The sequence below is a fragment of the Sorex fumeus genome, unplaced genomic scaffold, assembly GCF_029834395.1.
Source record: "Sorex fumeus unplaced genomic scaffold, SorFum_2.1 ptg000099l, whole genome shotgun sequence".
NCBI lineage: Eukaryota > Metazoa > Chordata > Mammalia > Eulipotyphla > Soricidae > Sorex > Sorex fumeus.
In genome coordinates, this window is record NW_026606156.1 from 8,407,049 (window position 1) to 8,422,597 (window position 15,549).

The following is a 15,549-nucleotide window of genomic DNA, read 5'->3' on the forward strand; positions in this document are numbered from 1 at the left end:
GGTGAGGACTGGGGCCGAGCACAGTCTGCAGGCAGGAGCCCGGCTTCACCCCAGCACCACATCTCCTGGCCATCCGGGTGGTGGGCCCGGCTGGGCGCTGGCAGGTGAGCTCGGGCTGGGCTGTTATGGCAGCAAGTGGGTCCTTCCACCCACACACTGCCCTGTTCTCAGTGGGCGTGTGCCCACGGCCCCCACTGCCCAGGGCTGTAGCCTGCCCTGCCTGACCCTGTACCTGACTTGCGGTCGCCCCCGTTCAGGAGCTGTCAGGTCTCGAAGTGTGTGTCTGGAGTCAGCCCTGAGTGTGGGCACAGGCAGGCTCGCATCCTGACCGCTCCTGGCTCCACACGGCTCCCAGCCTTGCCTGCTGGCTCATCTGCACTGTGTGCAGGGGTCGGGAATGTCCCCCTTTCTGCCTCGTCATCACAGGTCCCGAGAGTTCATGCCCATGTGTCCACATGCGGGGATCTTCCCAACAAACTGGCACCCAGAAATACTTTGCAGGGCCTTGAGTTTCTGTCCTGGAGGCCCTCCTAGTTTCCCCTGGCTCAGCACTGGGCTCTGGGCATCACCTGGTGGCCCACAGCAGCTGGTGAGACAACAGGCCTCCCCCAGGCGCTGCGCCCGCCTCCTCCCCTGCAGACACACACGAGTTCTACATGTCAGTGTCCAGTGTGAGCTGGATGGCTGAGGACAGCGAGGTGGGAAGTAACAGCCACAGGGAAGTGAAAGGCCCGACTGCCCATGGGCCAGGACAGAGAGAGAGAGAGAGAGAGAGAGAGAGAGAGAGAGAGAGAGAGAGAGAGAGAGAAGGGGTCGCAGAGCAGGCTCGATCCCCCGCACCATACCAGGTGTGGCCCCTGAGCACAGTGGGGGGCCTTTCCCCAAACCATAAAAATATTAAAATGTCACGTGCCGATGGCCCCTGGCAGATGCACAGGGACAATGCTGTGTGACACTCGAGTCACTGCCCAGCCCCGGAAGGCACCGTCCTCAAAGTGGGCAGGTCATGTCCGGCACAGTCAGCCCGGGGGGGATGCAGACTGGGACGCCCAGCGAGGGAGGACAGGTGCCCCTCCTTCTTGCTGGGTCCTCACGCCTGGGATTGATGCAGGGACGGCAGCTCCACCACATGTGGGAGGGCAGGGTAGCTGCTCCCCTTTCACTCCCACGGGGCTCGCCAGCACCCCTCCTCTGCCCAGCCCTGGAGGACGGGACAGGCCCCAGTGTCCTCCCGCCCACAAAACTACAATCCTCCTTCTCTGGAAACGCCCGGCAGCCACAGCCACACAGCCCTAGGTGGCCCCCAGAGCCGGCGGACAGGGTGGCCACACCCCAGCACCAGGGCTGGGCCCCCCGTCTGCACAGGCCTTCACTCTGCCCCCCGGCCAGCTCATGGTCCCTCCACCAGAGCGATGACTGTGCTCCTCGGCCATGACCTGATGCAGGTCTGACCTCCCGCGACCCCTGGGGTGGAGAAAGCCTTTAACTCATCGCTGGTCATCGGAAGCAGCCGTGCTTTCATCCTGAACCCACTCAAGGGCTGGGCCCCTCACATAAGGAAACAAAGAGTCAGCTGGGATGGAGGTGCTGGCAGCAAACTTGAGTTCTGTGATTTCCGGTGCTCGGCGACTACTCACTCCACCTCCCTGGACCACCAGCAGTCAGGGGGCCTCTGAGAACCACTGCAGTTCAAGCAGGCTGAGCTGGAGCGCCCTTCCTGCCAGGAACAGCTCCCCCACCCAGGAAAGCCTGGGGACACCATGGCAGGACATGGCCCAGTGCTGCCTGGACCACAGCAGCGGGCTCCCTTGTCCGAGCTGACAAGCTCAGAAAGTGCACCGGGACCACCTCCTTGCTGCCTCCTCCTGGGCCCTTCGCTTGGAAGGAAGTCAGCACGTGAGCTGCCCTTGGCTTCCTGTGGCTCCCCAGGACAGCACTGCCGTGTGTGTGCCTGGGTGCACACCCAGCTGCCGAGCCCCAGCCTGGCCGTGACCCCACCCTGCCCGAGACCCGGGCCCCTCGCCCAAGCCCAAGCAGCACAGAGAAAGGAGGACAGGCACTAGGGGGTCGGGATCACAAACTGTCTGCAGAGACAACCTTGTCTTCAGGAGGCCCCAGTGCGTTCAACTGTTGGATTAAAGGGGCTGAGCCCTGCATGAAAAGGGAGCTGAATATTTACCAAACGCCCCAGAGGCATTAAAGGAGAGGGAAAGAGCCAAACAAATCAGTGTCCAGATGTGGAAAGCATTGCTTGGGGCAGGGATGTGGCCTCTGGTTCCAAGTTGTGTTTCCTGCAAGGAGAGGCCGTGACTGACCAGCCCTGCAGCTCCTCAGGGCCTCAGCTCTTCTCAGCCGCACCCCAATCACCTTGGGGCCTCTCTTGTCCCCATGGGTTCTAACTTCTCAGAGTAGCTACTAGCTCAGCGTGCTGTTATCTCAGAGAAGTTAAACTGCACAGAGTGATCATTATCTCAGGTTCTAGTTATCTCAGGGCTGCATCTAGTTATCTGGGGTCATCTAAAGGATATCAGTGACCCAGGTGATGTCTTAGTTCTCTAGGTGACATCTCTTCTGTGGAACCCGCTATTGACTTCAGCTGCCAAGAAGGGAGATGCCCTTGGAAATCCGGGTTCATTTTCCTTAAATGGAAGCAAAGAGCTTCATTAGAAAACAAGAGCTGACAGGATCATTGGTCGAGGGAGCAGGTGTTCAAACAGGCAGAGTGAGGAGAAAGTGACTTGTTCTCTGGACTGGCAGACCAGGACAACCTGAATGTGGTACAGGGACTTGGGGACGGCTTTGTGCTCCTGTCAAGCACAGCCCCAGACTGAAGAGGATGTGGCTGTGGGAGTCAGCGGCTTCTGAGAGGGGACAAGAATGTCAGAGCCTCCAGTGTTGGTGGAGAGGCAGCAGGCAGCTACTGACGTGGTCCTCCTGGAGTTGCAGGAGCCCGCGCCAAGCGTCAGAGGCGCTGCAGATGGAGGTGGGCACTTCCCAGAAACTCCCAATATTGCAGTCATTTCTGGAAACCCCAGGTCTTAGATATGCGAACAGAGCTGGAGGTTTCAGAGGCAAGAAGGGATGCTAGCCCAGGACACCCGAGCGCACAGGAGGCTCCTGGGTCCCGGAGGTAGGGTGGCGGCCAAGAACAGCGGCGGGGCAGGGGGAGGAAGATGCTGAGCAGAGGCACTGCGCAGGCGCCGAGCGAACAGTGCCAGGGAGGAGAGGGATACAGGACCGAAGGACCATGGGCATACCCCCAAATTCGCACTTGCGACCTGATTGGCCACCTCCCACACCTCATTTACATGTGGGCCTACGAGAGCCTCTGAGGAGCCCCGCCAAGGGCATGTGCAACCTGATTGGTCATCCCACAATCAAACCACACCCGCATTTGCATCCACAAGCGGATTGGTGGCTTCCGGCTGATGACCTGTAATGTACAACCAATCAGGTAGCAGAGATAACCGTGGGGCGGGAACCGTGATGCTCTGGTCGCAGGTGTGAGTGACGGGTCTCGGGCTGGCCCTGGGAGTGCTGGCCACGTGGCTCCTGTTTGCAGGATGGGCTCCAACCCGAGGCCTCGGGCGCTCCCACGGGCAGGCTGACCACCTTACACCCACCCGCAAGGCCCCAGAGCTGATCACGACAGGCCGTAACATGGTCCCAGCAGACAGCTGGCAGGCGCGTGGAAGGGCGGTGGGCTCCTTGGCTGACACCCTCTGCCCACCGATGCGGCTGTGTGCCAATATCTGGAGCCCGCAGCCCCCCACAGCCACGGCAGGAAAGTCCAGTGCTTCCCCCCGCAGGGCCGTCCCCTCTGCACGCTCCTAGGGAAGGCCCCCTAGGAGGCCTGAGGCCCTACACTGGTAAGTGCCAGCAGTGCACGTGCCTCTTCACCCATATGGGTCAGGCCCAGACAACACTCAGCCCTCGGTACACAAAGGTTGCCCCCTGGGCCCCCGATGGCCTGGCTAGGTCCCACAGTCAGCTCTGGGGCAGCCCACACCTGCACACAGCAATGTGATTTTGCTGAGCAAGGCCCAGGGGCCCCCATAGCGGTCTGGATGCATGCGGGGTGGGCGGGGCTGTGGGTCCTGACTTAGCTCCAGGGAGTCTGTCAGCTGGGCCAGGCCCTGCAGGTAGGACCTTCGCGCCCAGCCCGTGACATCAGAGTGAGGTGGAAAGGCTCCCTGTGGGTCCTCCCTCCGCTCGGCTCTGAATCTGAATCCCGATCATTTAGTCACTGTCACTGTCCTCCCGTTGTTCATCAATTTGCTTGAGCAGGCCCAGTAACGTGTCCATTGGAGACTTTGTTGTTACTGTGTTTGGCATATTGAATACGTCACAGGTAGCTTGCCAGGCTTTGCTGTGCGGGCGAGATACTCTCAGTAGCTTGCCAAGCTCTCCGAGAGGGGAGGGGGAATTGAACTCGGGTTGGCCATGTTGGCTGCATGCAAGGCAAATGCCCTACCCACTGTGCTATCGCTCCAGCCCATCATCATTTAGTCAGCAGAGCTAAAACTGGATGACTGTCTCTGGGGCACACGCAGGACACCAGGGCCAAGTGGACACTGACGGTACCTGTGAGCTTTCTGGCTGTGCCATGAGAACCAGATCACATGGGACGAAATCTCCTGAGCAAACACTCCACACAAGCCATGAGCCCCACGTTCCAAGTACCTGCCCGAGACCCTTCCAGGCAGGACCGTGCCAAGCAGGGGGTCCCCTCTGGCTGCCGTGCCTCCTCCTAGTACCAAGTACCCTCCAGAAGCTCCTGCCCGGCTGTGAAGGAGGGAGGTGTGTGTGTACCAGCTTCCACCAGAGATGGATGGCAGGGACTTGGGTGGGCAGTAGCCGGCTCCCGCAGGGACCTGGCTGAAGGCATTTATTGGCAGGACGGAGCACAGGTCACTCTCCAGAGATGGCCACGGACGCTATAAAAACAACAGGTCTCTAGAGTCCTGAGAACTTATCTGGGTGGGTCCGAGTCCAGTGATAACCTCGCAGTCTGTCTGGAGGACCAGAAGCACCAAGTCCAGTGCCCGGCGCCACGCCTCCAGCTTGGGGGTGATCACGTCATATACTCTGAGGGCCCGGCCCACGCCCAGAGCCCCGCAGCCCAGCTGCTCGTACATCCTGGCGATGTAGGCGGCAGGCGAGCCCGAGGCCAGGGCCTGCCGCACCCGGCCCTGGGTGCAGGCGCTGGCGTCCAGCTCCGTGGCGTGCGTGGCGCTGTTGACCGAGAGGGCACACAGGTACCTGTCCCAGCCCCGGGCCAGGCACTGGAGCACCGTGGGTCTGTAGAGCGCCAGGGCGGAGGCCAGCCAGGGCGGGCAGGCCTGGCCCTCCTCCCCGGGGGACGTCCCGGCCAGCACCTGCAGGTGGCAGAGGCACAGCAGCTCCACGGCACCACCCCCCAGGAAGACCCGGCCGTCCCGCAGAGCCTGGCTCAGGCGGTGGGCACATGCCCAGAACCCGTCCTCCCTGGCTGGCAGCTGGGCGACCACCGGGCTGGCCAGCACGGCCGTGACCAAGGGGCTTCCCTCTGCCCACAGCGTGATGGCCGCCCTGCCCGTCCTCTCCGCGGCTTCCCAGGGAAGGCTTTCCCTGACGGCCACGCGCAGCCCCGTGCCCACACAGCGCTCCTCCAGCTGCGTGGCGTAGGCCAGGGGCACCGCCCCCGAAGCCTCGGCCAGGGCCTGCAGGGCACGGCCACTGACAGAGCCAAGGGCCAGGCGGCCGCTGTGCAGGCAGCGGTCCCGCAGGCGCGGGCACACCCGCCCCTGGGCCAGCACCAGGTCCACGCGGAACGAGGTCAGCACCTGCAGGACGTGCTCCAGCCACAGCTCCTCCGCGCTGGCCCGCGGGTCCTCCATGCCGGCCACCACGGACCACACCGGCCCACGGAGTCCCAGGTGGCGGTAACTGGCGCTGAGGTCCCCCTCCAGCAGAGCCACCCGGATGGGCTGGGCTTGCAGTGCCGCCACCAGAGCCATGTGGGACAAGGGCACGGCCATGACGAACCCTGGGCAGACACAGGAAGCAGATTCTGGAAAGCCTGGGAAGCAGCAGGTGAATACTTTGGAGAGGTCCAGGCTGCAGGGGGCAGGGCTGCTGCCCGGCTGCGTGCGGGCACTGCGCCACTGCCAGCGTGCCACCGCGTCCACCAGCTCCATGCTGCCCGGGTCCCCGTGACTCAGGCCCGCCTCGAGCTCCGCCAGGTCCGCCGGGCCCTCACAGCAGGGCACCCTGGACACTGAGGCTGCCTCACGCAGGCCCTCCTGGGGGAGTGTCCGGGGGACGATGGCGTCCTGCTCTCCCGGAAGCCCCCGCGCCCGAGCAAAGTGCCTGCTGTGAGTCAGTGCCGACTGCCGTGGGCGGGTCTCTGAGAGCAGACGCCCCTCCCAGGCCGCCGCTCGGGCTCTGAAGGTGGGACGGGGCTCGACAGGTGTCTCAGGAGGGCGAGCGGTGGTCTGCAGCTGCTGGGAAGGCCCCGAGTCAGGGCTCTCGTCCTGCAGAAAGGGGCCCCTGGTGCCAGGAGCTGTGCAGGGAGCCGAGCGCGCGAGAGTGCCGGTGCCCCGAGTGGGCAGTCCCCGCAGAGGCACCTGGAGGGCGGCCACCGCTCTGAGGCAAGAGCTCAGGCCCTCGGACATGGCCGCCACCAGCACGGGGCTGGGCACCCCCAGCTGCAGACATTCCTGGGCCGCACGACTCCAGGCGCCCACGAGGAGCAGGAGCGTGCTGGTGCCCGCGTGGTATGTGCCGTGCTGTGCCTCGACCGCCTCCCGCAGCAGCTGGCCCCCCGCACTGCTGAGGTCCAGAGCGCCCAGCAGCCTCCGCGCTGACCGGACCAGCTCGCTCTCACGACCCCCTTCGCCCACGATGAACTTGGACGCTTTGACTGGGCCCAGGAGCGTTCGCCCTGTTTCTGCCAGTGACGAAAGTTCCTGAAGTCCTCGGTGCCGCCTCTGGTCCACGACGCCCCTGTGGCTGCGTGCCGTCATCTGCGAGTCCTGAGGCCCGGCCCTCGGTGCTCCCTGAACAACCCCGGGCACTCCTGCCTCCAGGTGTATCCCTGCGTGGAGGGGACAGGCAGCCCAAAGCCACAGGCAGCACCTCCAGCAGAGGCATAGGTGTCGGAAGGAAGAGCAAGGTGGGCAGGCTAGTGGACAGAGCCAGGGGCAGGGGCCAGACTCGAGTCCAGAAGCCGCAGGTGCCGAGAGGCCACAGCTGGGCAGTGCTGGCCGGCAGAGGTCCGGTCAAGAGAGCCACCGCGGGGCAGTGCCGGTCCGGGTGCTGGGAGCATGTGGTCATGTGCAGCCACGCTGGGACTAAAGGCGGGTTAGAGAGAAATGACACGGGCGATCAGACCGGAGGCAGAGAGGGTGCTCCGGGGTGCTCTGGGCTACTACTGGGTGTAGCTGGGAGGCAGCTTTCCCCACAGCATCTCAGCAGGAAGAAGAGTGAGGAAGAGGGAGCCCCGTGAAAGCAGCCACTGGGTGTGGGGCGCAGCAGAACAGCTACGTCTGCCCCTAAGTTCGCAGTCACTGTGGAAGGTCACAACACTCGAGCAGTGCATCTCACCACGGCCTCAGCATCCCAGGTACCAAGGCACAAACGGCACCGAGACTTCTGCTCCTCCTCTACGCTGGCCTCAGCACTGCCGATGAGTTCCTGGAAGCCGCCTTGGCCTGGGAGCTGAGAGCCGGTGAAGCCCGAGTGGATCCCAGGGCAGAGAACAGCGAGGTACCCAGTGAAACCGGGATCCAGGAGACTCTGCTCCAGAACTCACAAGCAGTCCTGTCCTGAGAGATATCACACTCCAAGGAGTGAAAGCAAGACTTGCAACCCCCTCAGGCACATCCCTCAGGCCCAGGAGGTTCCAGACCCAGCTCACCAATCTCGAGACTGTCCAGCTGGCACATTCCCACTGTCCACTGCATCCCCCAGTGCAGTTACACCAATGCCCTCTGACCTGCCTCCCAACCCATCCACACCCCTTGCCCACTCACCATCTGCTTTATCGTCCCCTGCAGATACACCAGCCATGCTGGAATCCGTCCATCACTGCTCACTGCCCAGTGCAGGGAAACACAGGGAGCTGCACACGGCCTGCTGAGAGGCGTCCCGTCCAGCAGCCTGGGCAGGCCCGAAGCGCTTCCTCCCCTATCCAAAGTGGCTGACCTGTGCCCTCCGGAAGGCCTGCTCCCCACCCTGTGCGCAAAGGGCACCCTTCCAGCTCTCTCTCGCCTTACTTTGGCCCATTCGAGAGCCCTCTGTCTGCGATGAACCTTCCTAAGTACACTCGAGCTCCTCAACAACTAAGGGTGTGGCAGTTCTCTATGATTCATAAACAGAAAACTCAAAATAAGAATCCCTCGCTCCCAAAGGCCAAGACGGTGGAAGGAGGATGAAGGAGCCGAAAGTCCTCTGCCAACTCCCTTTCCTGTTGTGCTGACGCGGCCCGGAGCCGGACAGCTCCCTTGGCCAGTGTCACCTTGACCCTCCCAGGCACAGAAGAGCAGTCACCCTCCTCTGCTGGGACCCTCACGCCTGCTCTTGGCCAGGGCGCACGGAGAAAGCACCGGCCAGCAAAGCTATTAGGGGGCTCCTTCCCGCCCCAACGGTGAAACTACTGACCCCAATCTCCCCCCTAGCCCAGGAAGATCTACCACAGTCACCACACTCACGCATGCACACAAACACACACACACAGGCATGCACAAGCAAGCACTTTCACGCGCACGCATGCATATTCGTGCACACCCAGGCACGCACGGTCACGCACGCGTGTACAACACGCATGGACACGCGCACACACACACCTACGCGGGCGCGCGTACACAGCACGGGCGCTCGCGCACATGCACGCACACACACGCACACTCACACACGTGCTTGCACAGGCCCAGGTGCTGGCACACGCGTCCCTGCAGTCTCGGCCCACATCTGCCCTCGCGCAGGGGTGAGAGCCGCGCCCGCGGTCCGACGGCGGCTCCTGCCGCTCCAGGGGCGCTGATGGCCCCCGACGACCCTCGGACCCTCCCCACCCGCCGCGGCCGGCTCAGGCCCAGCCTCGCGCGAGCCACTGACCGCTGCCCCGCGCCGCGGCCGGCGTGCGAGCGGCCCGGCCCGGTCGCTAGGCAACCCCGGAAGTCCCGCCTTCCCGCCGGCGAGGAGGCTGTGAGCTCGCTATTGGTCGCGAGGAGCGAGGGGGCGGGCGCCACTGGAATCCCCTCGCTCCCATTGCTCAGCGTGGCTGTCCATCAGGAGGGCCAGGCGCCGGGAGCGCCTAGAGCGGCCTTAGCAACGGGGTGACTGAGGATAGCGGCCTTAGTGACGGCCCGGCGGCGTGGAAGCCGCGGACCCACGGCCGCTGGGCATGGTGCGCCGGGCTGCGGGTGGGCTGGGGCTGGAGGCGGGAGGTGGGGGTGGGCGGGGAGGGGCCCTGGACTCGGTGAGTGGGTCCGGGCCGAAGGGTCCCCGGTGGGCCAGGGAGCGCTTTGGTGGCACCTCTGGCCGCTGAGCCACCAGCCACGGGGTCCTTAGTCCGTCTGTGGTGAGCACAGCGACGAGGTGTCCCCGGCGGGTGGACGGCACGGGGAGGAGCTGCCTGTGGGGTTGGGGGCAGAGGACTCTGGGGGGCTCACAGCCGCATGCGCAAAGGGTGGAAGTCAGGGAGCTGCGGCCCAGCCTCGCTGGGAACAACCGGGCATGAGCCCAGAGCCATGCGACGTGACCCTCCTCCTGCCTCCTGGACAGTGCCCACCCTGCGCCCACACTGCTGCCCGGAGGCCTGGAGCAAGTCGACTTGTCCTCAGCCCCGGGCTGCAGGGAAGATCCTTGGAGACTCTGTCTGGGCATTTGAGCAGAGACGCTGGGCCAGGTGGACGGACGCAGCAGACCTCACTTGCTGGCGGCTGTGTCTGTCCACCACAGCCTGTTTGCTCGCCGTGCGTTGGGACTGGCTGGACTCCAGGCATCATCGCTCCCACTGTGCCCCACATGACGAAGAACCAGCCTTTTCAGAAAGACACCCATAGCGAGCCCTAGGGGAGCCAGTGACCGGTGCCCTCACGAGAGGGGGGCTGACACCAAGTGTGGCCAGCCCTCCTGGTTTGGTCCTACACTGAGTGCGGGTCGCCCTTCCCGGTTCTGGTCCTACAAGGACTGTGGGTCAGCCCTCCCAGTTCTGGTCCTCCACCCAGTGAGGGTCGGCCTCCTGGTTCTGGTCCTCCACAGAGTGTGGGTCAGCCCTGCCAGTTCTGGTCCTTCATTGAGTGCAGGTTGGCCCTCCTGGTTCTGGTCCTACACCGAATGTGGGTCAGCCCTCCTGGTTCTCCTACACCGAGTGCGGTGCGGATCAGCCCTCTGGGTTCTGGCCTGCACCAAGTGTGTGCCGCTCTCCCTGTCTGGGCCTGGGAACCGCTCCGGTCACGCCCGATGCTCACTTGAGTGCGGTTCTCTCAGGCCTCCAGCTTCCGTCGGACTTCCGACCAGTGGAAGCAAAAAGCAGCAAAAGTTGAACTGAGCCAATCCCAGAAGCAGGAAATCCGAGAGGCCTTTGACCTATTTGATGTGGACGGGTCTGGAGCCATTGATGTCAAGGATCTGAAGGTTCTGGGCCCCTCACCTCGCCCCTGAGAGCAGCTATGCTCAGCGTGAGGGAGGGGCGTGCCAACCCCAGTCCTGGGGTGGCACAGTGGGGGAGGGGCAGCGTCTGGGCCCTCCCAGTGTGCAGTGAAACAAGCTGGTCCTCCTGGAGGGCCTGGCCACTGACCATGTGTGTGTGTCAGATTGCCATGCAGGCCTTAGGGTTTGAGCCCAGGAAGGACGAGGCCAAGAGCCTGGTAGCTGAGGTCGACAAGGATGGGCGTGGCACCATCTGCTTTGAGGACTTCCTCGCGCTCATGAGTGTGAAAGTGGTAGGCAGACTGGCAGCCACGGTGGCCTGGCGGGGGAGTGGGCTGGGGAGGAGTATGCCCAGGGCGGGCACGGCTGCGGGGAGACCAGCCGCCCCGCAGGAGCAGAGCCTCGTGTGCCGCAGACTCAGGGGATGCCCGTGCCCTCCCTCCTGTCCGCTGAGTCAGCAGAGGGGTGGGCTGGGCTTCAGGGGTGGGCTGGGCTCCCTGGCACTCATGCCGGAGGAATCGAACGTGGAGACCCAGTGACAGCACGTGCTTGTTTTCCCAGAGTCAGAAGGACGAGAAGGAAGAGATCCTGAAGGCTTTCAAGCTGTTTGACAACGACGGCACGGGAAGCATCACCCTGGCAGACATCAAGAGGGTGGCCAAGGAGCTGGGGGAGAAGCTGTCGGACGAGGAGCTGCAGGTAGCCCCGCCCACGCCCCGTTTCCTGTGTGCCCCACACGCGGTGGCCGTGGCCTCCTCCCTTGGCCACGGGGGTGGAACGCAGTTCTGGGCCTGCATCTGGCCACTCTGTCCTGTCTTACAGGAAATGCTCGACGAGGCGGATTGTGATGGAGATGGAGAAATAAACGAGGAAGAGTTTTTGAGAATAATGAGGAAGACGTCTTTGTATTAGCAGCTTTGCCCCTTCTGGAAGGGGGTTTCCCTCTGCGCTGCACATTCACACCGGCCGTGCAGTTCTGTACTCCCCACTTTTGGTGGATGGGTTACGAATGTCTCTGTGTATAGTCCATAAATGAGTTGCATGTTTCTACGTCTGTGTTAAGTTGATGGCATCAAGAGGCAAAGAAAGGGTAACTCTCCTTTGAGCCATGGATGGCAGAACAGTGTTAATTCCAGCAGTGACTTTTAGAGTTCCAGGGCCCAGGGACTTAATGAAGTGACTGAAATTGGCCCCACAGCCAAATGCATCCAAGATGTTATTTTTCTTTTGTGCGACTCTTAAGGTGTGGACTGACATTTGGTTTTGAATCAGCTAGTCAGATGTGTGAACTATCACATAAAACTTTCTGCAGTGATGTTATTTGTTGATTTTCTTCTGTTTTTTTGTTTTGCTTTTTGGGTCACACCTGGCGATGCTCAAGGGTCACTCCTGGCTCTGCACTCAAAAATTACCCTTGGCGGTGCTCAGGGGACCATATGGGATGCTGGGAATCAAACCCAGGTTGACCGCATGTAAGGCAAACGCCCTACCCTCTGTGCTATTGCTCCAGCCCCCATGATTTCCTTCTGGATGTAAAGAAGTTGAAATCAGACCTACACACTGCGTCTTCCAGGCCTTTCTGTAACTAGACCCTTTAAGATTATTAACTCTGACTAGTGGTTTAATGACATGTTTTTATTTTCTAAATTCGTGTGAATTTTTTTGGTCTTTTTTGAGTCACACCTGGCAATGTTCAGGGGTTGCTCCTGGCTCTGCACTCAGGAATTACTCCTGGCGGTGCTCAGGGGACCATAAAGGATGCTGGGGATCAAACCCGGGTTGGCCATATGCAAGGCAAACGCCCTCCCCACTGTACTATCGCCTCCAGCCTCGTGGAATTTTAAATGCTGTTGTTTAGTAATGGTCTGTGTTGTCAGTAGACAGCATCTTCACAACAGTCCCCTGATATTTGTTGAAACTTACCTTTTCAATAAATTTGGGGCCTGGGCCACACTGGTCAGTGCTCAGGGCTTGCTTCTGACTCTGCGCCCAGAGACTACTCCTGGGAGCGCTCAGGGGTGCTGAGGTGAAGCCCAGGCTGGCCACATGCCAGGCAAACCCCCGCCTGCCGAACTCTGCCTCCAGCTCCCAGACCCGTGCATGTTTTTTAGGCATGTCTAATCATTCTTGCAAGTTCTTCCCCCCCACCCTTCTTTGGACGCGGCTGTCCCCATGGCTAGCCTGGCAGGAGAATGCGGGCGGCAGAGGTGAGGTTGTGGGTCTGTCCTGGGATCCAGACACATGCTCCTGGTGGCCGTAGCGTGGGGGGAGTCTTAGAGCAACCTGGTGGCCCACTGCCCACAGCACCTGCTCCCGGCAGCGCACTGAGGAACCTGCAGAGGGAGCCAGCACCCAGCCTGTGACTCGCCTTACGGAGCTGCCCTGTCTGCTGGGGGCAGCAGCGTGGCTCTGTGGGGCCCTTGCCCTGGAACAGCTACTGGAGTAGCTCTGCCTCCCGGCTCTGTGACTCTTCCTCCACCTCTCTCCTCTGTGCCCCAGCTGCGAACCCTTCTGGGGCTGTGTCCTGCGGGGGCTTCCCACGCTCCACTGTGCCCGGCTGGCCAGCTGTCATTGGGAGTGGTCCCCAAACACCTCGGGTCTGGTCTTGCTGCAGTGGGCTGCAGCTTGGTGGTTTGGGGGCCTCTGAGCCCCGAAGCTGCTCGTCCCTTCAGGCGTGCCCGGCACAGACCTGCAGCCCTGCTGCCCCTCCAGCCGCGGCGAGTCCATGGCCACTCCACAGCTGAGCAGGGCAGCACTGGATTTCTTGCACTGCCAGGACCGAGCAGCTGCTCTCACCGCCCCATGTCCGACTCGTGTGTGGCCCTGCAAGGGGCCGGCTCCTCCATCCTGTAGAACAGGCTCCTGGGAGGGGGCGGCCAGGCGTGCGGCTCCCAACGCCCCTGCCCCTCTTGGTCCGGGCCGCTACATCACAGCGACACAGCCGAGGACAATCTCTTACAGTTGGGGAGGCCCAGTGGCCTGGTTTCAGGGTTCCTGAGGGAGGAAGGCTGACAGCAGGCAGGAGGCCACACTGGGCAGGGAGGGCGTGTGGTGGGTTTGGATTCGAATCTCGTTCTCTCCTCGTTCCCAGGACAGGCCAGTTCCTTGGTACTGCTCTGGACTCCAGGGTCACAGGGCTGCTCACAGCGCAAGGCCGCAGACTCCAGGGAAGGCTGGGCCCTGGCTGGCCGCGGGAGTCTCCAGCAGAGGGCGCCCCGGCCCCAGCCCGTGGACGGTGGGTTTTGGCTTGAGAGCGGGATGTAGTTAGTGACCGATGTAAAGGAACGTTAGAACTAAAGATGTCATTTGCCTGAACAATGCAGAGGAAATTTCATAGATGAGTTTACATTAATGAAGTCATTTTATTGAAAGCAAATCTTGTATTCCAAATCGGAAGCCCTGAGGGGGCTCCCCAGCCCTGCAATACACCGACCCGCTGGTCCTCCCTCCTAGTCTGGCCAGCACCAGCTGTCTCCTGATCACGTGTGGAAGATGCCACGTTGCTGTGGTGGTCTCAGGGTTCTGGAGCGGTGGCCAGAGGGGTCAATGACACAGCTCTCAGTGCTCCCTTTGGAAAATGACCAAATGTCGAACATGGCTGCACAAGTCATGTCCATCCTGGAAGAGCTGATGCGGGTGAGGGTGGCTCACGGGCAACAAGAGAGCCACCGCCAGCTCCCTGCGGCCTCTTGTCATCGAGGTCGATGGGGCTCCATCAATCAGGTCGGCGGAGACCCAGACGCAAAAACAGAAAGTCTGAGCAGAGATCAGGTCGCCCACAGCTCCATCGGCATGTGTGTGAATGTGTGTGTGCACAGGTGTGTCTCATGTGCAAAGGCATGAGTACAAAAACACGTGTACACGCATGTCTGTGTGCATTTGTGTGTTGTATGTGTGTGGGAGTTTGTGTATCTCTCTTCTTCGGGGGGTTGTCTAGACCCAACCTCCTCGGTCTCTACCCATACTTTCTCCTGTCTCAGTACCCACTAATAATCACCATTTGCCACTGTCCCCACTGTCCCGAGTCAGGTCCTTGAGCTTGGGCCCCAGGACAACTTGGTCTCCAATGTTCAGTAAGCCAGTCAACACTGCTTCAGGATCAGCATCAGAGACAGTAGTCAGTGCCAGTATCATATCAGTGTCAGTGTCAGTGATGATGTCAGAGTCAGTGTCAGAGTCAGAGTCAGTCAGTGTCAGAGTCAGTCAGTGTCAGAATCAGTCAGTGTCAGAATCAGTAAGCGTTAGAGTCAGTCAATGTCAGTGTCAGAGTCAGAGTCAGTGTCAGTCAGTGTCAGTCAGTGTCAGAATCAGTCAGTGTCAGAGTCAGTCAGTGTCAGAGTCAGAGTGAGTGTCAATCAGAATCAGTATCAGTCAGTATCAGTGTGAATATCAGTGTCAGTCAGTGTCAGCCAGTGCCAGTCAGTGTCAGAGTCAGTCGGTGTCAGTCATTATCAGTGCCAGTGACAGAGTCTGTTGGTGTTAGAGTCAGTGTCAGTGACAGTGTCAGTCAGGCAGTATCAGAGTCAGTATCAGTGTCAGTGACAGTGTCAGTTGGTGTTAGAGTCAGTATTAGTGACAGTGTCAGTGGTGTTAGAGTCAGTGTCAGTGACAGTGTCAGAGTCAGTGTCAGAGTCGGTCAGTGTCAGAGTCAGAGTCAGTGTCAGTCAGTGTCAGAGACAATATCAGTATGAATATCAGTGTCAGTTAGTGTCAGCCAGTGCCAGAGTCAGTGTCAGAGTCAGTCAGTGTCAGTCATTATCAGTGTCAGTGACAGTGTGGGTGGTGTTAGAGTCAGTGTCAGTGACAGTGTCAGAGTCAGTCAGTGTCAGAGTCGGTCAGTGTCAGAGTCAGAGTCAGTGTCAGTCAGTTAGTGTCAGAGTCAATATCAGTGTCAGTGACAGTGTCAGAGTCAGT

General features: G+C 61.0%; 2 protein-coding genes across 2 annotated transcripts; one reads left to right on the forward strand and one right to left on the reverse strand.

Annotated features, from left to right (window-relative positions):
- Positions 1-4,937: 4,937 nt before the first annotated feature.
- BBS12 (Bardet-Biedl syndrome 12) lies at positions 4,938-7,007 on the reverse strand. Its single transcript, XM_056134527.1, has one exon. The coding sequence runs from the start codon at positions 7,005-7,007 to the stop codon at positions 4,938-4,940; it is 2,070 nt and encodes a 689-aa protein (XP_055990502.1).
- Positions 7,008-9,285: 2,278 nt separating this feature from the next.
- Positions 9,286-11,613, forward strand: LOC130042372 (centrin-4-like). Its single transcript, XM_056134539.1, has 5 exons — positions 9,286-9,388; positions 10,474-10,620; positions 10,800-10,928; positions 11,197-11,334; positions 11,458-11,613. Exons 1-5 carry the CDS (start codon positions 9,386-9,388, stop codon positions 11,545-11,547), a joined length of 507 nt encoding a protein of 168 aa, XP_055990514.1. The 5' UTR covers positions 9,286-9,385; the 3' UTR covers positions 11,548-11,613.
- The last annotated feature ends 3,936 nt before the right edge of the window (positions 11,614-15,549 follow it).